General features: G+C 42.7%; 1 protein-coding gene across 1 annotated transcript in view; it reads left to right on the forward strand.

Moving 5' to 3' along the window:
• ATP8B3 (ATPase phospholipid transporting 8B3) overlaps positions 1 to 23,857 on the forward strand; it is an 84,647-nt gene that overhangs the window by 18,053 nt on the left and 42,737 nt on the right. Inside the window, exons 5-12 of the mRNA XM_029614130.1 lie at positions 887 to 985; positions 15,904 to 15,965; positions 16,309 to 16,381; positions 16,859 to 16,929; positions 18,164 to 18,246; positions 20,340 to 20,498; positions 22,427 to 22,515; positions 23,013 to 23,206. Of these exons, the coding sequence (XP_029469990.1) occupies positions 887 to 985; positions 15,904 to 15,965; positions 16,309 to 16,381; positions 16,859 to 16,929; positions 18,164 to 18,246; positions 20,340 to 20,498; positions 22,427 to 22,515; positions 23,013 to 23,206 (830 nt within the window). The remainder of the gene's footprint in view (positions 1 to 886; positions 986 to 15,903; positions 15,966 to 16,308; positions 16,382 to 16,858; positions 16,930 to 18,163; positions 18,247 to 20,339; positions 20,499 to 22,426; positions 22,516 to 23,012; positions 23,207 to 23,857) is intronic.

Here is a 23,857-nt window from a genome sequence, read left to right on the forward strand (position 1 = left end):
TGTCTGGCTGGATTAATTTCCCTAAGTTTGGGCACCGTGGCTGGCGCAGCAGCCCTGAAAAGCTGCTAAAGCTCCCTAAATTCCCTCCTCCCCTGCCCAGCCCCACCCTGGAGCCACCCATTTCTTAGGTGGCAAAATGTAGTTACTGCCAGGGGGGGGGGGGGCAGTTTGCAGCAGCAGAGGTTTAGTCAGTGACCCCCTCCCCCTGAAGTTAGCCATGTAAATCTTTTCAAATTCTGTGCCCCCCTTCCCCCCCATAAATAATCTCTATTTACTACAGCATAAATTGCTGGTAAGAGCAGAGGATGGTCCTAAAATATAGGGCTGGATTTTCAAAGCCCTGCAAAACCGGGTTTCCTGAATACTTTTGCCCGCAGTGGAAAGAAGCGTTCTGGGGGTGGGCTTGGGGACCTCTGCTCCTGCTTTATGATTTTCAAAAACGTGCGTGCAAATGTGCACGCGCAAAAGTTACGCCTGCTCCGGAGCAGGTGTGCATCTGTGCACACACCGGGGACACCTGCAAGGTTCTCAACATGGGCTTTATTTGCATAAGTTGCTTCAGCAATTGTTGGCTAAAATCATGTGGGTAGGAGGCACCCGCAGGCTTTAGCCCTCTGAGAGCTGTTTCAGAATTGCCCTCATGACGGCAGCGGCGCCCAGTCGACTTTGCCGTCGTGATGCCCTTGTCGGTCCTCCGTTCATCGCCGCGATGCACGCCTGCCTTCCCCAATGTAACTCGCCTTAAGCGCAGATTTAGTAAGGAGAGCAATTCAGTCTAAAATCCAAACCCGTGCTGGTAGGAACCTAACCGTGGATGGTCTGCGATGCCCTGTGCATGCCAGGTTCCTATTTCTCATCTAATGTCACTTGCTCTGGTCTCTTTCAGTCCTTTCCTGCTATTTCCAGTTTGTCATGGTTTGCCATCTTGCTGCCTCTCTTGCTGCTCCTGGCCATAACTGGCATTAAGGACCTGACTGATGACATTGTGAGTATTCTTTGAAGCGTGACTTGTCCATTGTGGTCTCGCTGAGTCTAACAATGACAGACGAAGATTAGATTTACTTATTTCCTTTTGTACTGGCAATCTGAATGGCCAGGCCCCCTTATGCATCAAATAGTAGGGGCGGGCACCAAAAAAAACCCCAAAGACCTTTAGATCTTGTGCAGTGAAAGTAATGCAATAACTTAAATTCCTCTCCTGCTTTACTTTCAGGCTGTATAATTTCTTCAGTTTTGTCTTAAACAAAACTATAAAAGAAATCTGTTAAGTGAGGCAGATTGGTGAATATTAAGCGTGAAGCAGAGAATGCCAGCCTAGGGTCAGAGCGTTCAGCTAATTTTCCTCTATTACTTGTAATCCTTCAGATTACTTTCCCTCTCTAAAAGTCTGCTGCTAAAGGAAACAAATACTGTAAATTTAAAGCTTGACGATTTCCATATATTTTATTGCTTATATCCCGGGGTGGATTCCGGGTAAAGACCGGCCCGGGGATTTTCCGCCCAGGCCGGCCCAGGAGATACCCCGTGGTCTGCCGAGCGCGGCTCTGTCACGGCCGCGCTTGGCAGACAACGTGACCAGAGTGACCGGCCCACCGGGGAATGCCCGATCCCCCGATAGGCCTATCCGCCCCTGCTTATATCACATTTTAGGATTTTGTATTAGTTCAAAGTAACACTAGACTGAATTTTCAAAGGGGTTCTGCGCATAAAACCGGCATAGACACATGTTAATAGGGTAAGCTCCCATCCCGGTCCAGGGCCCAGGGTACATGGGGAAGGCTACGGAGCACACAAGGTCCCGTGCCTGACCCGTGGCACCGGCCCTGGGGCGTGGTCCAGGCCTCCGGACCACCCCTGGGTCGGAAGACGGCGCGCCAGCAGTCCGCTGGCGCGCGTAGATTTAAGTCTGCTTCTCGCAGGCGTAAATCTAGGGACAAAGGTAAGGGGGGGTTTAGATAGGGCCGGGGGGTGGGTTAGGTAGGGGAAGGGAGGGGAAGGTGAGGGGAAGGCAAAAGGAAGTTCCCTCCGAGGCCGCTCCGATTTCAGAGCAGCCTCAGAGGGAACGGAGGCAGGCTGCGCGGCTCGGCGCGCGCAGGCTGCCCAAAATCGGCAGCCTTGTGCGCGCCGATCCAGGATTTTAGAGGATATGCGCGGCTATGCGCGTATCTTATAAAATCCAGCGTACTTTTGTTTGCGCCTGCTGCGCCTGCTGCGCAAACAAAAGTACGCGATCGCGCTTTTTTTAAAAAATCTACCCCTTTGTGTGCAGTGTTACAGAATTAGCCTTCATAAATTTGCAAGCAAATACGTGCATAAGCTACATCAACTTTCAAAGTGTTCTCACTCCTGCAATTGTGTGTGGAACTTTTTCAAAACAATCTACATGCATACAAGTGAATTTTCAAAGGAGTTATGCATGTAAATGTAATATATTATCATAGAATTTTCAGAAGCCATTTACCTGTGTTAAGTGCACAATGCAGGTAAAACCTATTGAGAATTCACTGGCATTTATTGTAGCAATTTTCAAAAACCCACTTACACGGGTAAAGTGCAGTTGCACATGTAACACCCAATTTTAACATGCAAATGCTTTTGAAAATAAGGCTCAACTTTTTTTTAAATGAAAACAAATTTGCACATAAGTGCAAACCCCTTCCCTAGCCTCGCCCCCAAAGGAAATTATATAACAGGCCTTTTCCACAAGAAAAGCACCATTTTACTTGCGGAAATGCCTCTGGGAGGGTCCTTTTCAATGCCTTTGCCTATGTTTAGGGGATCTCTGAGAGATGAGAATATAGATTTACTGTCAACTCTGAAATATATCTTTGACATGGAAATTGGCATTAACCAAAGGCCTGATCTCGGCACATTCTCAGAAGTGAAGGATATTGTTATTGTTTGCACATGCTCACACAACTTTCCCCCCCAAATTTCTTATGCAGCAAAATTTTCAATAACTGTGAAACCATAGAAGGTCCATCATAATGTGAACCAATCCCTGGCAACTGTGGACGTTCAAAGTTATAATCCTCGGTCCAATATAGTTCAGTCTTAAATTTCACTACCTTTTTGTATTCAATTCTCCCTTTGCAACTAAAAATTCACTTACCTGAAAGAGCAGCCATTTTGTATGATACAACTTCTGTAACAACCTGACACAGACCCTATTTCAAAGACGTTCTGCATCAGGGGAATTCCACTGCTAATATCAGTTTCCAAATGGCCGACAGGCATCCATATTGTGCCTGCATGTCTGCTAAAAAGGAATTTTTAATCAGTTCTAGACCTGTCATCTCGCATGTCGTACCTTATCATTATGTGACATTAAATGACAGAATTCTATTCTAATACCTCATTCAAACCCATGGGTTAGAATGAGGAATTAAAAAAGACCATCATGGAAAGACTAAATGAATTCTTTGCTTCGGTGTTTACTGAAGAGGGTATTGGGGAGATATCCGTTCTGAAGACGGTTTTCAAGGGTGACTATTCTGATGAACTGAACCAAATCACAGTGAACCTGGAAGATGTAGTAGGCCAGATTGGCAAACTGAACACTAGCAAATCACCTGGACCAGATGGTATACACCCCAGAGAACTCAAAAATGAAATTTCAGACTTATTACAAGTAATTTGTAACCTATCATTAAAATCATCCATTGTACCTGAAGACTGGAAGGTAGCCAGTGTAATCCTGATATTTAAAAAGGGCTCCAGGGGTGATCTGGGAAACTAAAGACTGCTGAGCCTGACTTCAGTGCTAGAAAAAATTGTGAAAACTGTTGTAAAAAATAAACTCTCAAAACATATAGATAGACTTGGTTTAATAGGACACAGCCAGTATAGATTTACCTAAGGAAAGTCTTGCCTCACAAATCTGCTACATTATTTATTTGAATTAAAAATTTTTATTGTGCTTCATACATGAGATAAACAGATAACCGAATACCAAAAAGGCTAATAATAGCACAGCAAGCTAGATACAGCAATATTATAAAACCACGAAGCATATGGATTAGAAGCGATGCTATCGTTAACTAAACTTAGTAACCCTACCAAGAAATGTAAAATTTCACAAGCAATAATGTCACTGATCAGTGTCATAAATAACGCAAATACATGAAAACAGGATGAAAGGGTATTCTCTAATCATGAACCGAGCCAAAACTATTAGTAAGAAACATAATCTTCCCCACTCTAACATAACCACCCACCCTCCCCTCAATATGGATAGATATACATCACTTATGGAAAGAATTACGCAGCATTACCCAGAGCCCGTCAGATGTGGGAGAAAAGAAAATAGAATAAAAAGAAAAGAAAAAGAAAAAGAGTGACAATCATTAGAAATCAACCACAAGCTGCCTCCACTAAACTTATGCAGGGCCGGTGGAAGCGCTAGGCAAACTAGGCCATGCATGGCCTAGGTTGCCACAGGTTTGGGGGCAGCTCAGCAGCCACCCACTGCTTCCTTTGGACCTGCTCAGAACTGTGAAATAACTTTGTCCCGATCTCAACACTGGTGGCAGCTGCAGAAACAAGGTGATAGGGCCTCCTTCTTCCAGCCCTTGAGGATTGGAAGAGAAAATGTGTTGTGGGCCTGCGCGGGCAAGAAAAAGGATGCCCAATCATTGCAGCCGGAAGGAGCATCCCGGAAGAAAAGACTGAGAGGGTCAGTTGCAGCATCGGCCGGGCCACGCAGCTGAAGCGAGGCAGGATCAGCCAGGCCTCACGGCTGAAGCGAGGCAGGATCGGCTGCGCCACGCGACAGAAGAGAGGCAGTGTCGGCTGCACCGCATGACAGAAGAGAGGCAGCATCTCTGCTCAACAAGGAAGACAGTGGAGGCCTGCTGATGACGTGGAAGTCCAAAGACTGCCTACATCTAGGAGGGAGAGTAAAAAAAGAGTGTATGGATGTGAGCGTGTGTGAGACCATATGGGGAGAGAGAACATGTGGGGGGAAAATAGTATGTGTTTGTGTGAGAGCATGTGAGGAAGAGAGAGCGTGTGGGGTGAGAGCCTGGGGGGAGGGGGGAGAGAGAGTATTTGTGTGTGAGAGAGCATGAGGGGGAGAGAGCATGTGTATGTGAAAGCATATAGACGAGAGCATCTGTGTGTGTGAGAGAGCATGTGGGGTAGAGTGTGTGTGTGTGTATGAATATGTGTGTAAGCGAGCATATGAGCATGCATGTGTATGTGAGAGAGAGGAGAAAGTCTGTGTATGGCAGCCACTGTCTCCTCCCACTAATCTATTACAAACTCAGACTGAAAATTAAATGTTCCCAGTATGGAGAACAGGAGAACTTTTATCCTTATTTTTAAGTACTGGGTGGTTTTTGGTGTGTCTGCTGTTTTGAAATATTTTATTGGTATTTGGGAAAGCTTTAAAAATTTGCATGAGTCTTTAATTATTGGATATTCTATTCATCAGCTGTTTTGAAATTATTTGATTAGTATGATTTTACTATTATGATTAATGATTTATATATCTTGATTTTATTGTTTGATTTCATGAGGAATGGTAACATTTTTGTTTTTCCATTGTTGAACTGTATAGAGTCTGGCATATTGCATTTTACAGTTCAATTTCTGTCTGCAAATTTCTATTTATATTTTATGGTGCCTTTATTCTGAATTTGGTGAGGGTCTGTGTACTGCTTGCGAGACTGAGATGAAGCATTCTGTTAGCATGTGGTTTCTCTGTAGGGATCTGTAGTAGCATGGCCTGTTCTGTTTTCCTGAGAGGAGGTGTATTAATATTTTAGATTCTGGTTTAATATTTGCAGTATTCCTTTTCATAAGTAGGGTTGTTACTGTTTGAGTGTTGGCAGATAATACTGTGTTAATATGGGAGGACCATGTCCACACAAAACATTACAATAGGTCTAATGACATATGAATTCCAAGTTGCAGAGTTTTCTTGTTGGCATCACAACAGTGCATGTAACTATCACAACAATATGTATATTATTTTTACCTCAGAATGTTATTTTCATGTAAAACCTGTTATAAATGCATAATTTAAAATTGCGTATGGGGACGTGGGGGGAGGAGATGCCAAGCTGTAAGGTTTGCCTAGGTGCAATACCCTTGCACCGGCCCTGAACTTATGCATACACTTATTTTTAGCAGCAGTAATCTTGCTTAAACAGTATACCCGTGTCAATCTATCTTGTGTATCACATAATCGTGGAACCTTGGTATCCCACCATAGCTTAGCAATATCACATCTAGCAGCAACACAGATATAATGGACCAGCGATCGTACATATTTATTTCCTTGAGAAATGGGAACATTAAGCAAAGCATGTTGAGGAAGGTTATTTATCTGTAATTTAAGGATGGTCTCAATCCATTGGATCACCTCTCCCCAAAAAACCCGAAGAAATGTACAAGTCCACCATAAGTGAATAAAGGAGCCCGGCCCTAGGCAACCCTTCCAATAGGCATCTGAGATAGGTGTTATCCTGTGTAGGCGAATTGGCGTCATATACCATGGGTATAAAACTTTGTAACCATCCTCTATGACATTTGCCAAGGTCCTTTTCCCGTAGCTTAGAAAATGGCTAGCCACTGATCGGAAGAGAATTCAATCCCCAAATCAGACCCCCAAGCTCTAACAAAGGTGGGTTTGGTAGTTAGATCATAATTTTAACAGTACATAGAGTTTAGAAAGAACCTCTTTGATCCTGTCCGCATTCTTGCATAGGGATTCAACATAAGATACCCCTTGGGCCAAATGAACTCTCAAATTAGCTGCAAATAAGAGAACGCGGCAGTGTCTGGAAGGTCATATTGAGATTGTAATGCAGAGAAGCTGTGGAGACACAATAATCCCCATACATGTTCCCATTGGGCAATCCCATGTGAATACCAAACTCAAAAGGCTGGGTTCATCAAACCAGGTGAAAAAAGATTATAAAATGGGGAAGTACTATAATGATAATCCATTGTGCCAATTAGGGAAAAGCAACACTTACCCCACATCATTAGAGAAACAGAGAAATGGCCTGAGGACTGCCAAATCAATGAGGATAAAGGAAGTTTACCCACAACGGCCTGCGCTAGAACAACCCACAGTTTTGGATTATGTAACTGATGCCAGTCTACTATGGCCCGAAGAGGAGACACTGCGTAATACCAAGTTAAGTTGTGCACACCTAAACCTCCCCTCTGCTTGGGTAAAAATAAAATCTGTCTCACCACCCTGGGAGGTTTGCCCTGCCAGATAAATCTCATCAGTCTGTTCTGCCACATTCGCAGTGTAAAAGCCGGTATTCCCACAGGCATTGTTTGATAAAATTAGCTAATTCGTGGCAAGACATTCTTCTTAATCGTAGCGATTCTACCAAGCCAAGATATATGATAGCGAGTCCATTCCTCTAGGTCATTATATATAATCGCCATTAAAGGGAGATAATTTAACTGAAAAAGATCCTCTCTACAACCTAGAAAGACCCCAAGATATTTAATCTGGTAACTAGCCCAATTAAATGGAAACCACCCCTTTAGTATCCTCACCCCCTCACTGGGGACCGTAATGTTCAATATTTTGGACTTGTCCCAATTAACCCTAAACCCCGAAACAGAACTAAAATGCTTTATTTTTCGTGCTGTGGCAGAAAGGTGCTCCATAGGATTTGTTAAAGTAAAAAGAACATCATCAGCAAATAAAGATAACTTGGAGGATAACTCCCCAATCATAATACTTGTAATATGGATTTACTGGAGCATTGCTTCCAAAGGCCCTACTCTCACTTGGGTTTTTTTTCATGGAAGGATGTAGATATTGAGAGGATATGCAGTATGGGGTTATTGTTTTACTTATATGGAGGTGGTGGCAAGGCAGTCTGGGTTCCTGTTGGGGTATTGGGGTGATTTATGTTTTCTTAACCCTTCATATCATGGCAACGTTTAAGGTGGTATCATTGAATGTTAAGGGCCTAAATACTTTCAGAAAATGAAATCTTTATAAAGAATTAGACAGGCTTCAAGCTGGAATAGTGTCCTTGCAAGAGACACAACTATAAGTGTAGCTATGAATCCGTGTTGCGCTCCAATAGATTTCCATCAAGGTATTGGGCAGCTAGTTCCCATACAGCGAAGTATACGGGGATGGGTATTTTGATTAGCAAAGATGTGATTTTTGAGTTTAAATCATGCTTCCCCGATCCTGGAGGAGGTATATCCTTCTGATTGTTCTCGGGGGGGGGGGGGGGAATTTTATACGTTAGTTCATGTTTATGTGGCTAATTCTCAACAGGGGAATTTTTTAAAATCTCTTCAGGTCCTATTGCGGGAGAAGGTGGAAGGATTTTTAATCATTGGGGGGGGGGGGGGGGATTTCAATGTCACTCTGAACCCTGTCTTAGATAATTCCTCCTATCGGAGTCCTGAACCCTGCCATGCTAGAGCAGCTTTAAAATTGTTAATGCCCCAGGGGAACGTAATTGACATCTGGAGATCACGTAATCCTAAATCCAAGAATTTTACATTCTTCTCATGCCCACATCACTCATACTCTCGCTTGGATTTTTTCTTGCTAGATAAGGGGATTGTTAATAAGGTTCTGGAAACTGATATAGAGCCTGTGACGTGGTCAGATCATGCCCTTATTTAGTTCACTATTTCCTTTTCGAAATATGATTGGAGCCATAGATATTGGCGATTGAATGATTCCCTCTTAGTTGATAAAGAATTTGTGGATAAAACTTAGTGTTGATATTCAAGATTATTTAACTCTTAACAATAACGGGGAAGTAACACCAGTAGTGGTCTGGGACTGTCTAAAAGCTCTAGTCCGGGGACACCTCACTTCCAGAGCCTCTTATGTTAAAACAAATTGAGAGAGGGGGAGTGGCAGGTGTTAACGGCTAGAATTCGGCACTTGGAGTCTGTATATAAGCGATCACTGTCTTCTCCAGAACATCGGCAATTAGTGGAGTGTCAAAACCACTTAGCTGAGTTGGATTCTGCTTTAATTGCCCATTCATTGGAAATGTCACGTTAGGCCTTTTTTAGGGGGCAAGAAGGCTGGGAAATTACTGGCTAATTGAAAAAAAACGCATGATGCAAAATAATGTGATTAAAATTAAAGATGTCTCAGGGGGCATCCTGACTGAGAATAAGGATATATGATGGCATTTTTTACAATTTTACTCAGAATTATATAGCCCCAATGATGCTATTCCTCCGGAGGAAACAGATCACTTTTTGGAGAATATTCCTCTTCCTATTTTATTTGAGTCACAGATGGGTGCCCTGGAAAAAGAAATTTCAGAATTCGAAGTGTCTGTCGCTATTCAGTCTTTAAAGCCAGGGATGTCACCTGGGCTAAATGGCTATACATGCTCCTTTTATCAGACATTTGCTAAAATATTAATCCCATCCCTGACCAGGATGTTTAACTGTCTAAAGGGCTGAAGGGGCCTTGTTACCTTCCTCTAACCTTGCCGGTATTACGATCTTGGCTAAACAGGGTCGTGATCCTTCTAGGTACGGCTCCATTTTGCCCCATATCCTCGATTAATTTAGATTTAAAGATATTGGCAAAGGTCTTAGCTACCCAGCTGAATGGTTTTATTGCCCATATAATTCATCCTGATCAGGCTGGTTTTATACCAGGCCACATCGCGGCAGACAGTGTTCGCAAAATTGTGGACATAATGTGGTGGGTGAAAAAAACAGGATATTCCATCCTTGTTTCTCACTATAGATGCTTAAAAAAGCATTTGATTTAGTTCATTGGCCCTTTTTATTTAAAACCCTGGAAAAGAAGGCATTTGGGGACTTCTTTCTTCATTGACTTAGACAGTTGTATTCTAATCTTAGAGCTTGTATTAAAGGTGATTGGGGGCTATTCAGATCCATTTTTAGTGGGCAGGGGCACGAGACAAGGGTGTACTTTATCCCCTCTTCTGTTCGCACTCTTTCTAGAGGCGTTTGCCATCAGGTTTTGGAATAATCCCCAGCTTCCCCATCAAGCCGGCCATGCTAGCACAGCTAGGAATTCTGTATCATAAACAGTATAAACGTAGGCACGTTTGTATACTATTAAAACAAAAAACCAACACCCTTAATGAGCCTTGGACCAAAGAATAAACAGTTAATCACAAAAGGCCTTGGCCCAGACCAGGATGTTCGCCTTCATAAGAATTTCTTCCTTGGGGCCCTCCACGATTCATGTGGCGTCTTTGGATGAAGCAGAGCCCTCGGAGTTGCGCCACAGCCACTGGCCCCCCTTTTTCAACATGCTGCCAGCGGGGGAGTTCCTCGCAGGACTGCAACGGCGTTTTCAGCTTGAGTCGGGCTGGAGGGACAGAAAAGCCCACCTCCTGGAGAATCGATGTAGCCTCATCCGGTGTCTTCACACGATGCAATATTCCCCACAAGGAAAACCATAAATCGAATGGGTGCAGCCAGCGATATCGCATGTTTTCCTTGCGGAACAGGTTCATGACCTCATGAAGCTCTTGCCGTTTTCTCCGTGTCATGGGGGAAATATCTGCAAAAATGGCTATCTCATGTCCACGTCTGCTTTCAAGCTGCATTGAAAATTTGCTCTTTTATAGCAAATGAGTGGAAGCAAGCTATTATGTCCTTTGACTTATTAGCCAGCTTAGGGCCTAGAGAACGGTGTGCTCTGTCTATCTTTACAGAAAGCAGTTGATCAATGGCAGAGCTATTTCCCAGGAGAAACAAGCTTCGGTAGATCTTTGCCACAATGTCAGCGCACTTAGACTATTCAGATGATTCGGGTATGCCCTGAAAGTGCAAGTTACTCTGGTGCGACTGATTTTCCAAATCTTCCAGCGCACATTCAGCATGTGTAGCGGCCTGTTCTTTTTGCAGGCACTTCCTGTCCTCCGCCTCAAAATCGACTCTGATCTCCGTTTCATCAATCCTGCGGCCAAGATCTGAAATGTCGCCTTTTACCTCTGATATCAAGGCAGTGATTTCTTTCTTGTAGATTTTAATATCTTGCCTCAAATCATGAAACCATCCGCGGGAAGGTAAGTCCATTCCTAGAGTAGAAGACGTAGCATCAGGCCCTGCTTCCACCTCAGAGCCTTCGCTGGCTGCCTTGATCTTCGAATCAGCCTCATGGCCCTCATTGAGTTTCACATGAGAAAACTTGCAAAAATCGATAGATTTGTTTTCTTCACTGACATAGTCACGGAGTGGAGGACCATACCAATACGAAAAGCTAGTTATTGCTAACAGATGCCTAAGATATCTCCCAGATTAGGCCACTTGTTGGAGGAGCTCATTATTGGGCTTCTGCTCACCCAGATGACGTCATTTCCTCCCTGCTACATTATTTGGAAGGGGTGAATAAACATGTGGACATAGGTGAACCAGTAGATGTGATGTATTTGGATTTCCAGAAGGCATTTGACAAAGTCCCTCATGAGAGGCTTCTAAAAAAACTAAAAAGTCATGGGGTAGGAGGTGATGTCCTTTTGTGGATTGCAAACTGGTTAAAAGACAGGAAACAGAGAGTAGGATTAAATGGTCAATTTTCTCAGTGGAAAAGGGTAAACAGTGGCCTCAGGGATCTGTACATGGACCAGTGCTTTTTAATATATTTATAAATGATCTGGAAAGGGATTCAATGAATGAGGTGATCAAATTTGCAGATAACACAAAATTATTCAGAATAGTTAAATCACAAATGGATTGTGATAAAATGCAGGAGGACCTTGCAAGACTGGAAGATTGGGCTTCCATATGGCAGATGAAATATAATGTGGATAAGTGCAAGGTGTTGCATATATTTATTTATTTATTTATTTGTTTGTTTATTTATTTATTTATTTATTTAACATTTTTATATACCGACCTTCATGAAAAGATTCATATCAAATCGGTTTACATGGAACTTAGGGACTAACTAAATAACCATATAACAAGAAGGCAAAAACAAGTTACATAAAACAAGGGTATCGAACTTGGGGGGCTAGAGTAGCCGGGAAGTAGAAGGACAGCAAAACTTGAGGGTAAATGTATATGTATATACTGAGATTGGTCCGAGAGACTTATTAGTGGGGTGGATCCTGGTTGGGAGGTATGTTGACATTTTAGAGATTAGGGGAAGGCTTGGAGGAAAAGCCAGGTCTTAAGTTTTTTTCGGAAGATTAGAGGGCAGGGTTCCAGTCTTAGGTAGGTCAGCAGATTGTTCCAAATGAGAGGGCCCGCTGTGGAGAATGCACGATCTTTGGTGGTTGTTAGGCGCGGGTATTTAGTTGGAGGGACTTGTAGAGTTCCTTTGTATGCTTCTCTGATGGGTCTTGTAGATGCGTAGAGTTTGAATGGGATCTGAAGGTCTAGTGGTAATTGATTGTGGATGGTTTTGTGGATTATGGTGAGTGCCTTGTGTAAGATTCTGTATTTTATTGGCAGCTAGTGTAAGTTTCAGAGTATGGGAGTAATGTGAGTTAGTGTTGGTTAAGATTCTAGCTGCTGCGTGCTGGAGCATCTGTAGTGGTTTGGTGGCGGAGATGGTAGCCCCAGGAGAGCATTGCAATAGTCAGTTTTGGAGAACAACGTTGACTGGAGGACTGTTCTGAAATCCTGAAAATGAAGAAGGGGTCTGAGTCTTTTCAGAACTTGAAGCTTATAGAAACAGTCCTTAGTGGTGTTGTTGATGGATTTCTTTAGATTCAGATGGTTATCGAGGATTACTCCTAGGTCTCTTACTTGTGTGATCCGGGAGTTGGGGAATGTCTGATTGGTCCGGGCCGAGTGGTCGGAGGAGATTAGAAGGATTTCAGTCTTAGCTGCATTGAGAACCAGGTTCAGGCTGGAGAGGAGGTGAATAATAGACTTGAGGCAATTTTCCCAGTATGTAAGAGTTTTTGGAAGGGATTCCTTTATGGGGATCAAGATCTGTACGTCATCTGCATAGAGGTAGTGAATTAAGTTTAGGTTCGTGAGCAGCTGACAGAGGGGCAGTAGGTAGATATTGAAGAGTGTAGGTGATAGACAAGAGCCTTGGGGGACGCCTAGAGTTGATTTGAAGTTTGGGGATTCTTTGTCATTGATTCTGACCTTGAAGCTTCTGTTGTTGAGGAAGGAGTTGTATAGGGAAAAATAACCCATACTGTAGTATAGGGAAAAATAACCCATACTGTAGTTACACGATGTTAGGTTCCATATTAGGAGTTACCACCCAGAAAAAAGATCTGGGCATCATAGTTCATAATACATTGAAATCTTCGGCTCAGTGTGCTGTGGCGGTCAAAAAAGCAAACAATGTTCTGAATTATTAGGAAGGGAATGGCGAATAAAACAGAGGATGTCATAATGCCTCTGTGTGCAATTCTGGTCACCGCATCTCAAAAAAGATATAGTTACACTGGAGAAAGTATAGAGAAGGGCAACCAAAATGATAAAGGGGATGAAACGGCTCCCCTATGAAGAAAGGCTAAAGAGGTTAGGGCTGTTCAGCACAGAGAAGAGGCAGCTGAGGAGGGATTGATAGAGGTCTACAAAATCATGAAAGGACTTGAACGTGTAAATGTGAATCATTATTTACTCTTTCGGATAATAAAAGCACTAGGGGGCACTCCTTGAAGTTAGCAGGTAGCACATTTAAAACAAATTATAGAAAAGTATTTTTTACTCAATGCACAATTAAGCACTAGAATTAAGAAGCTGTAGTTAAGGCAGTTAGTGTAGCTGGGTTTAAAAAAGGTTTGGATAAGTTCCTGAAGGAGACGTTCATAAACTGCTATTAATCAATAGGGAATAGTTCTGCTTGTTGCCAGCATTAGTAGCATAGGATCTATTTAATATTTAAAAAATTGTTGTTTGTTTGTTGTTCACCTAAGAAATTGTTCGCCTAGTTACTAATTAACTCTGCTTGTTATCTACTCTATAGTTGCACTATGTTAAGCTATTTTTCTTCCTCTCATAGTTGTCCTAAACTCATTACCCTGTTTCATGTAACTTTCTGATCCTATATCGTTGGTTTTCCTGTGTTTGATGTAAACCGGTACGATAAGATTTTTATCTTGAGTATCGGTATATTAAAAGATATTAAATAAATAAATAAATATTTGGGTACTTGCCAGGTTCTTGTGACTTGGATTGGCTACTGTTGGAAACAGAATATTGGACTTGATGGACCTTTGGTTTGACCCAGTATGGCATCTCTTATGTTCATATGTAAATTTAATAATCCAACATTGTTCAAAGTAGTTAAGAGGTGAGAACGTGTTCCCCCCCCCCCCCCCTCACACACACACCACACTGCAGAAACTTGTTCTAAAATGATCCAAAATAAATCCAGGAATCTATATTGCTGTAGTATACAATGTGCTACTAACAGAGCCTGTGTCTTAGAGATAGACTGGGAACAGGATTCAAGACTCAGGATTCAAGACTTCGGAACTCAGATTCAGGATCAGACCTCGGAATTAAAAACAAGGAGCCTTCCGGAGACTTGCGCTGCAGACATGAAGACAGGCCTTGTGCCATGAAGCGCCCTACACAGCCCCCCATGGGCTGGTCATGGACCACGACTGTGGTATGCCAGAAAAGGTGGACAAGCAGGGAATCTGGAAGCAGGACGAAGAGAATCTGGGCAGTGCAGGAACAGGACCCAGCCGGAACGGGACTCCAATGACCGGGAACATGAACCGGATCAATATGGATTTACCCTCAGGATGATCATCTGGAGGCAGAATCCAGCAGGCGAGGCTAGGCAGGAATACCCGGAGCCAGGAGCTGGAGAAACCAGGACATCAAGACCAGGACTGGAACATCAGGAACTTCAGGACAGGGAACCTCAGAACTTCAGGACACTGAAGAGACAACAAAGGAGCTCCAACGAGGAACAGGACCAGGAACATCAGGATGAAGGAGACCAGGAACATCTAGATCATCAAACGAAGAGCCATCTAAACACAAGAAGACCATGGGGAACCTTGACCGGAGAAGAGATGCATGGACGACCATGGAGACCTGATTCAAAGGCTCTGAGGAAGTGGAAGAGAGTCCTTTTATAGGGCTGACGATGTCATCCGGTGGGGCCGCGGGCTTTTCCCGCCGCTGGCCCTTTAAATAATGTGGAGAGGTGTGTGCCCGTACCTAGAGGAGCCCGGGAGGTGGAGGAAGTCAGCGGCGATACCAGGGTTGCATGAAGACAAGGCTTCCTGCCGCGAAGATGAGGTGTCCCGGCAGTGGCACTAGGGCCATGAAGAGGAGCAACGACAACGGCTTCCCCTGCCGCATGAAGAGGATCCCGGCGGCAGCTTTCTAGCCGCAAAGAAGATGAAATCAGCGGCGGCTCCTGCTATAAAGAAGTACCGGCAGCCCCTCCTGCTGCACACAGCGGTGTCGGGCGAGGAGCGACAGAGACTGCCCGGGGGCGGCCTAGGCCACACAAAGGAGTCCTGCAGCATCGGGCTAGCACAGCGCGAGGTGAGTGAGAGCCTGCGGGATGGGCTCCGCGAGCAGGATCGTAACAGTGGCTTTGATCCATATTGGGTTGTTACAAAAGTTGTACTGTACAAGATGGCTGCTTTTTCCATTAAGTGAATTTTTAGAATCAAAAAGAAAACTGAATTTAAAAAGTGAAGAAATTTAAGACTGAACTGTATTAAACTGATGATTATACCTTTGAATCTCTACAGTTGCCAGTGATTGGTTCATATTTATGATGGTCCTTCCGTGTTTTCCCCATTTATTAAAAATCAAGCTGTGGTTTTGGAAATTTTGGGGAAAAATTGTGTGAGCATGTGCAAACATGTGGGATTTTTTTCCCTACAAGGAGCTTTTTTCAAGTGCATATTATTATTGTATGTTGATGGAATTATTTCAAGATTGATCGCCATCAACTAGTAATAAGGAAATTCCACAATGTCTAGTTTTTAAAATGTTCTCTCTTTTCCGCAGGCCCGGTATAAGAGTGACAAGGGTATCAATAACAGACCTTGTGAGATACTGAAGGATAAAAGGTCAGATTCTGGATGTATTCTACACACAAATCAGGTTTTAAAACAGAGAATGTAAATATCTTTCACCGTTACAGAGGCATACGCAGGCCAAGAAAGGCACCAGCTTGCAGGAAGAAAAGGGAAGGGGAGAGAAACTTTTATCAGTCACGTCACCCTCTCCATACTATTAAAAGACAGGAGAACGGTGAGCTTGGCCTAGCAGGAGCTCAGAAGGTCCTTCTGCTCTACCAAGGTTTAAGTTTTTAGATTTTGTTGTAAAGGAAGAAAAGAAAGGGCAGACATTTGGAGGTTGAATATAAATCTAAAATAAAGCTGATGGTGAAATGACCACTTTATTTTGAAGCTTCTGCAAGAAGAAATGGAGAGACATCCATGTTGGGGATATTGTGCGCTTATGGAATAACGACTTTGTGCCAGTAAGTATCACAGAATATCTTCACGTAAGTTTCTCCTCCAAGAGCTTCCATCTCCGGGCTTCATAGAGCAAAGCCACAATGGGGATCTTTGAGCGAAACAGACAACACTTTTATCCATTCTAGACCTATAGATCAGGAACAAAATATACTCTCTAGTCTCTATCTTACAAGAAATGATTTATCTAACCTAGATGGCTCTATTTAATTCATTATCTACTTTTAATGTCTTCAGTTGTGATTTGATATCAACAAGTCAATGTCTTTGAGTTTTAAATAAAGAGCTTTCATGTATTGTTTACTGTGACCTCAACCACTTGATGTTTATTAAACTCTCAAGTCTACCATAATTTCAACCAGTCCAAAACATTTCAAACAGCAAGGAACGGTAAAGTAAGGGCACTAATGGGATGTCATGGATTAGCTGAGGATTGCTTTTAAAGCAAGGTTTGAGAATAATTCCTCTCTCCTCTTTAAAAGGCTGACCTGCTGCTGCTGTACAGCTCGGAACCAAACAGTCTATGCTACGTGGAGACAGCGGACATTGATGGGTAAGGAACCTTACCACAAGGACTATGTATCTCCAAAATCCTTATCTCTGATTTATTTGCTCCCCACATCCCTGAGATCATAGCAAAATGAGAGAAAATAACTACATTATAGAGAACATAAGAACATAAGAAATTGCCATGCTGGGTCAGACCAAGGGGCCATCAAGCCCAGCATCCTGTTTCCAACAGAGGCCAAAACCAGGCCACAAGACCCTGGCAATTATCCAAACACTAAGAAGAACCCATGCTACTGATGCAATTAATAGCAGTGGCTATTCCCTAAGTTTAATTGATTAATAGCCATTAATGGACTTCTCCTCCAAGAACGTATCCAAACCTTTTTTGAACCCAGCTACACTAACTGCACTAACCACCTCCTCTGGCAACAAATTCCAGAGCTTTATTGTGCGTTGAGTGAAAAAGAATTTTCTCCGATTAGTCTTAAATGTGTTACTTGCTAACTTCATGGAATGCCCCCTAGTCCTTCTATTATTCGAAAGTGTAAATAACCGAGTCACATCTACTCATTCAAGACCTCTCATGATCTTAAAGACCTCTATCATATCCCCCCTCAGCCGTCTCTTCTCCAAGCTGAACAGCCCTAACCTCTTCAGCCTTTCCTCATAGGGGAGCTGTTCCATCCCCTTTATCATTTTGGTTGCCCTTCTCTGTACCTTCTCCATCGCAACTATATCTTTTTTGAGATGCGGCGACCAGAATTGTACACAGTATTCAAGGTGCGGTCTCACCATGGAGCGATACAGAGGCATTATGACATTTTCCGTTTTATTAACCATTCCCTTCCTAATAATTCCTAACATTCTATTTGCTTTTTTGACTGCTGCAGCACACTAAGCTTTCTATATAACACCGTCTACAGAAGCCACACAATTATAATGTAATAAAAGATTGGATAGAACCTGGGAATTTCATTGTAATTTATATCATTGAGGGCTAGGATATATTAATGAGATACAGAAAGGAAAAAGGTGCCCAATTTTACCAGTATTAAAATAAGAGCAGAAAGAACACCATCAAATATAGTTCTCTCATTTCTCCCCAAGACGTAAAGAGGCATTGTACATGGGTAATAAGCAAGCAATAAAGACCCAGCTTCTATTCAGAGTTCGCTGTATGACAGCAGGGACAAAACCCAGCTGCTCTGGGTTCAACCCAACCGAAATGGTGACATTTTCCTTGTCAAAATCTATCATTCTTTTATTTCAATTTTCAGAGAAACAAACTTGAAATTCCGACAAGCCCTGATGGTCACACACAAAGGACTGAGCACCCTGGCAGCACAGGAAGCATTTGATGGTGAGTGTAAGCTACCAAAAACCAGGTGGCATCTTTCTCTATATCAGGGTGACCAAACATCCCAGTGAAAAAGGAGGGAGGGAGAGGCACTGATTTACTTTCCTGTTCCATTTGTTTCAGTTTTTACACAGGGAGGGGGGATTTTCAAAGAGACTGCTAAGGGTAAAACTGTGTTTTACGCATAGAAGTGTCCTTTCACAACATTGCCCACCCAATGTGCAGTAAACCTCTGGGTACATGTCATGTTCACACACAGACATGTGCTCGGATTGAGCAGAGTCATTCCCGAGGGTGTGGTTGGAGAGGAGTTTGCACTTATGCACCTACCTTTTGCATTTATTAAAGTAGGCGCGTAACGTTTCTCAGAACGTTTCTGTACATAATTTAGCAGGTGTACTTGTGTTCAGGTAGTTGTTGTTGGGATAATTTTCAAAAGGATGTTATATATGTACATAACTCATACATCTTTTTATTCTTCCCCTTATAATCTTCTCACCGCCTACTTTTCTTGAGCATCGTGAACTGGAAATGGCATTGGCACACACCCCTTTTAAAATCTCTCCCCCCCTCCCCCCAATTTACATGGTAGAAGGAGCATTTCAAATTTGGCCCACATATGCATGTGGCCAGGCTATTTTAATAACATGCGTGCATATACACACACCAAATTATAAAATAGCAGCATCCCAGGGTGCGGGCTGATGACTATGCGCATGCGCCGATTTGAAAGTTACTGTCACATTATTTTAATGCGGGGATCTGCATAGTTTGTACAGCTATTGTATAAAAGCGCACGCATATAGTTTATGTGTAAATTATTGTAACATATATGCATAACCGTCAGTTATGCATGGAGGCAGGCATTTTATTAAAGTTGGCAAATGTATATGTGTATTTCGTTGACGAAAATACGTAGGCACATATTTTCAAACACCAGTTTACCAAGACCTTCACCAGTTCACCCACAGCATCCACCACTTGCTCTAGACCCCCCTCCCAAAAAGAGGAGCAAGATTTAATATCTGGGGCATGATTAGCAGGTGTAAAAGCATGCACGCGTGTTTGATGCACGCACATACACAGTTTATAAAATTATGTAAATGTGTGCATTCTTCCAAATTCCACCCCAGGACACCTTTGCAATGTGCATTCTATGAACATACCTACTTTTCTGCACGGCAGCAGCAGTACACATATATTCTTGCCCTCTCTTGCTTCCTGTGCACAGAGGCTGCTTATGCATAGATATGTTGATTTTATGTGCACAACCCCTGCACAAGTCTTTGAAAATCATCCCCCAAACTAAGCTTTCCGTGCTTGCCTATAAGTGCATTCACTCTGTAGCTCTCCTCTCTCATTTCCCCATACCTCGCCCTTCCCAAATCTCACTCATAGCATAAGCTGCTCTTGGCCAAATCTTGTCGCCATGCCCTCCCCCTAGTTCCACCAGTTGCCTGAATACATGCGCCAGGCTTCCTCTCTGACCAGATTCAAGACCAGTCTGAGAAACTCACCTCCTTGACAATGCTTCGAATACCTGAACCCTCAACTCATCCTGCTCCTGTAACTGAGTGCCCTGAAGACACCCTGGCCTCACTGTCATACCCAAGGCCCCCATCTGGTTTGTTTTTTTTTCATTGTGTGTCCTGTTTTCCTGTCTGTCTATCTTCCCTAAACTGTAAGCTCCGGGGAGTAAAAACTGTCCACTATAGGTCGCTTTGCAGTGCGGTGTACATCCGGTATGTGCTGTACAAATCATTACACCAATACTATCTTCTCGTTGGCACCATGGATCAGGACAGGGTAGAACCTTTGCATTCCCATCTAGATTTTTTTGGTTTTACAGGGATAAATACTCAAAAGCCATCTGAATGGCTGCCGCGCCACTGAATATCCCGGTTAAGTTAGCCGGATAGGTGTATCCAGTGCAGCTGAATACGGACCCAGTTCAAGTCTTAGATCACATTTTCCTTAGGAAATTTCCTTAAAACTAAGGCAGCGAACCCCTGATTATTTTATTTTTAACCTGATAAAGATGAGTAAAGGTGGAAGGGGTGAGATGAAACTGAACCTAAACGTTGTCTCTGGTGCAGGTAAAGTCCTCTGTGAGGAGCCGAACAGCAGCATGCACACGTTTATAGGGACTCTCGACTGGAGGGGGGAGAAATATCCCCTGGACAACGAGAAGCTACTGCTGCGAGGCTGCAGGATCCGCAATACAAAAACCTGCTATGGGCTCGTCATCTATGCAGGTACGGAAGGGGCCAAAGGGTCTTCCCCACCACCCTCGGTACGGTCTCTAAGCAGCGCTGTGACATGGAATCCGGAAGTAAAAAAAAGTGTGTGGGGCAAAAAGATGATTTGGAGGGTAATTGTATAACAGCTCGAATTTTCGAAGCAGATTGATGCAGGTAAGTCCACTTTGAAATTTCACGGGTTGTCCCTGCAGAACTTTCTGCATATACACTTACGCACATGCTTTCAGAGATCAAAAGCGTGCACGTAAATGCCTCTCCCACCCAGAATACCTCTTTCTAGTCCAGGTAAAAAAGTACGTGCGAAGTAGGGTTTCACCCAGTACTTTACATGCACAGCCCCCAGTTGATGTTCAGAGTGCCAATTATGCGCATAAAACAGGGTTTTGTGCATGCAAGTCATTATGAAAATCAAGCCCTTAACGTGCTGCTGAGTAGCCACGATAGCCAGCTATCTCTAGGGAAACTGTCAGCCACAAATCAGCCATCTGAATTTTCTGGAGTAGGCTCACCATCTCTAAATGCTGTCATAGCTGACTTAAATCTAGGTGGCTAAATTGGTTGCGCAGGACCACCACGTTTTGAGTGGGTACATTTAGCCTCCTAGAAGCTAGGCAGTTTGCGTTATGCTCTCCTTCCCCACTTGGAGCTACCTGCCTGACTCCATAGTTAGACGGCTGGAACTCTTTGAATATCAGTCTGCGGGATTTGTGACGGACGTAAAAGGCTGAATGTCTCCCATTGTTTGTCCAGAAATAATATTTTCCTGCAGTAATTCATTCTTGGGCAAAATTGTATACACACCTGCAAATGTTTCAGAATAGAGGCCAAGTATACCTCTATTTATTTTAAATGTTGGTGACTACATCTCACCAAGACGCTCAGAGCATGGAAGAGAAAGTTTCCGCAGTTAATAAAATACAAATTAAAAACAAATTGTCTGTGACATAATCCAGCCACCAGTGCTGGTGGGCAGAATAAGGCCATATCTTAATGTCAATAAATCAGCAGTGAAAAATCATCACATTAAATACAGTATAAATTACAGTAATAATCATTGCCTTCTTGCAGACACGCCTCCTCATGTGGTTCACCAGGTACAGGGGATAGCAGCAGACTATAAAATGTTTAAATAAAATAATCTCCTCAATCGTTAGGGGACAGTCTCCCTTTTTGTTGCCTTGGCTCTCGCTTTCACCTTTCTGTAGGCCAAAATTACACTAATTTCACTACTGAACACAGTGACATAGTAGATGATGCCAAATACAGATCAATTGGTCCATTCAGTCTTGCCCAGTTCTTCTCGTCCTCACTGCTAAGGATGTATCCCAGTTGCCAGCCATAGAAGCTTGAATGCTTAAGGGATATCACGCCGTATCCAGTTTTGTTTGCTTCCTTATTGGTTCGCTAGCAACCTGAGTAGATGAGCATAGAAGATCCCATACTTACGCTAACTCCTAATACCCTCTGTGACTTACCCCTAACCTTTGTAATAATCTAAACAGCTGCTAAACCTGGTGAGGCTGTTGCCCAAACATCCAACCTAGCTGAATGCTATCCAGACACCACCAACCAGGCATTGTAGCCTCTGATTAATTTAGTTTAGTTTCTTAATCTTATTATACTGCCTTTCACAGATGAATCAAAGCAGTTTACAATTAAAAATACTCCTCAACAATAACAAATACAAATAGATAAGTTCAACATAAAATGGATACTTAAAATATATTAGCACAATTAAAAAAAAACTTAAAGCATAAAAAAATCAATAACAATTTATTCCAAAGTAATTTTTAAAAAACTGTGTACCAACTGTTATCAGCTCAGCTCCCTTGTGGCCTTACAGAGTCACTAGGTCATGCTTCCTATGATATACGTTAATCTGGGAATTTTGCAATAACTTTCTAAAACTATTTCTTTTAAAGGGTTTGATTCGAAAATAATGAAAAACTGTGGCAAGATCAACCTGAAGAAAACTAGACTTGACATAATGATGAACAAGCTTGTGACTATAGTAGGTATAAAAGAGCACAGCAAAAAGTGGGTGGGAGGGTTATACTGCTTTAAATTGTGTTGACACATTTGCTTTGCTTTGCTTTGCTTTGCTATTTATTGCTTCTTTAGAGCATATCCCAGAATGTTTATGTACAGCCGTTTCCTATTTAGATTTCAGTTAGTGGCTGGTTAGATGCAATAAGGTGCTTATTTCTCATGCTATACGTGTTTGGTAGATTCAACCTCAGTTATTTTCTTCTGTTCAGATTTGCAATAGCTGGTTACATTCTGATGTGTGGTGTTCCAAGAGATTTGCTGTGTGTTCCTGCCCTGTTCACTTTTGGAAGGTTGCAGTCTGAAATTTAGCTTGCAGGCCCGATACATTATCTGCCTTCAGACTTTTGTAGAAAAAATAAACAGGCTGCTGGAATAATCTTGAACATAAGTGAAGTAAGTTATTGGGAACACTGCAATGCACCCCTTGATGATTTTCTCATTATGCATTTTTTTTCCCAGGTTTTGGGGATATTAATTAGTTCTGCGTTTTGCCTAGCTGTTGCTGCTGGATTCTGGTCCTCATGGTTTCAAGAAAAACACAGCTATATCCCGGTTCTTCCAGGAAACAACAAACCTGCCTTTTTTGGTTTTCTTCTCTTCTGGAGCTATATCATCCTTTTGTCCACCATAGTTCCAATGTCTTTGTTTATGACGTAAGATTATATTGTGAATTATGTAATTCTTAATGCTTCTACTTTGCTGCAGTGGACATCTATCATCTACTATTAGTGATGATGATGTTGCATGGATGGAGAACAAGGAGAATGGGATGATGATGAGAAATACTGACAGGCCAATGCAAAAAACGTGCGCTTAGCCTAGCCCCAAGCTTGACACACATTTGGACATGCGTTTTGGATGCGCTAGAATAACTCCTAATACAATAATGGGATTAGCGTGTCCAAAATGGGTGTAGCTAATAGCACTCATCACATGTAAATTCAGCATAAAGAGACTATTAGCTATTACTTTGCGATGCAAGGAGGTGCGTTAAACAAGAGACTGCCTAGCGCGCCTCCTTCTATCGCGAGAAATTTAATGCCTGCTCATAGGCAATTCAATGGCATATATTGTAGCAGTTTTCAAAAGCCCATTTACATGGGTAAAGTGCATGTATAATTCTGAAACCCAGTTTTAAGCGTGGAAATTATTTTGAAAATCAGGCCCTTATTGTTTAGATCACTTAAATGTACTGCTGGCTTGGTGACGAGTAATTGTAGGAACCTGGGATAAGTGAGAATAACATAGATCAGAAAACAGGTCCAAATAAGGTTTATTTGGAAGGCCACCATGGAAACAGCTTT

Source organism: Rhinatrema bivittatum, chromosome 8, assembly GCF_901001135.1.
Source record: "Rhinatrema bivittatum chromosome 8, aRhiBiv1.1, whole genome shotgun sequence".
In the NCBI taxonomy this organism is placed as follows: Eukaryota; Metazoa; Chordata; class Amphibia; order Gymnophiona; family Rhinatrematidae; genus Rhinatrema; species Rhinatrema bivittatum.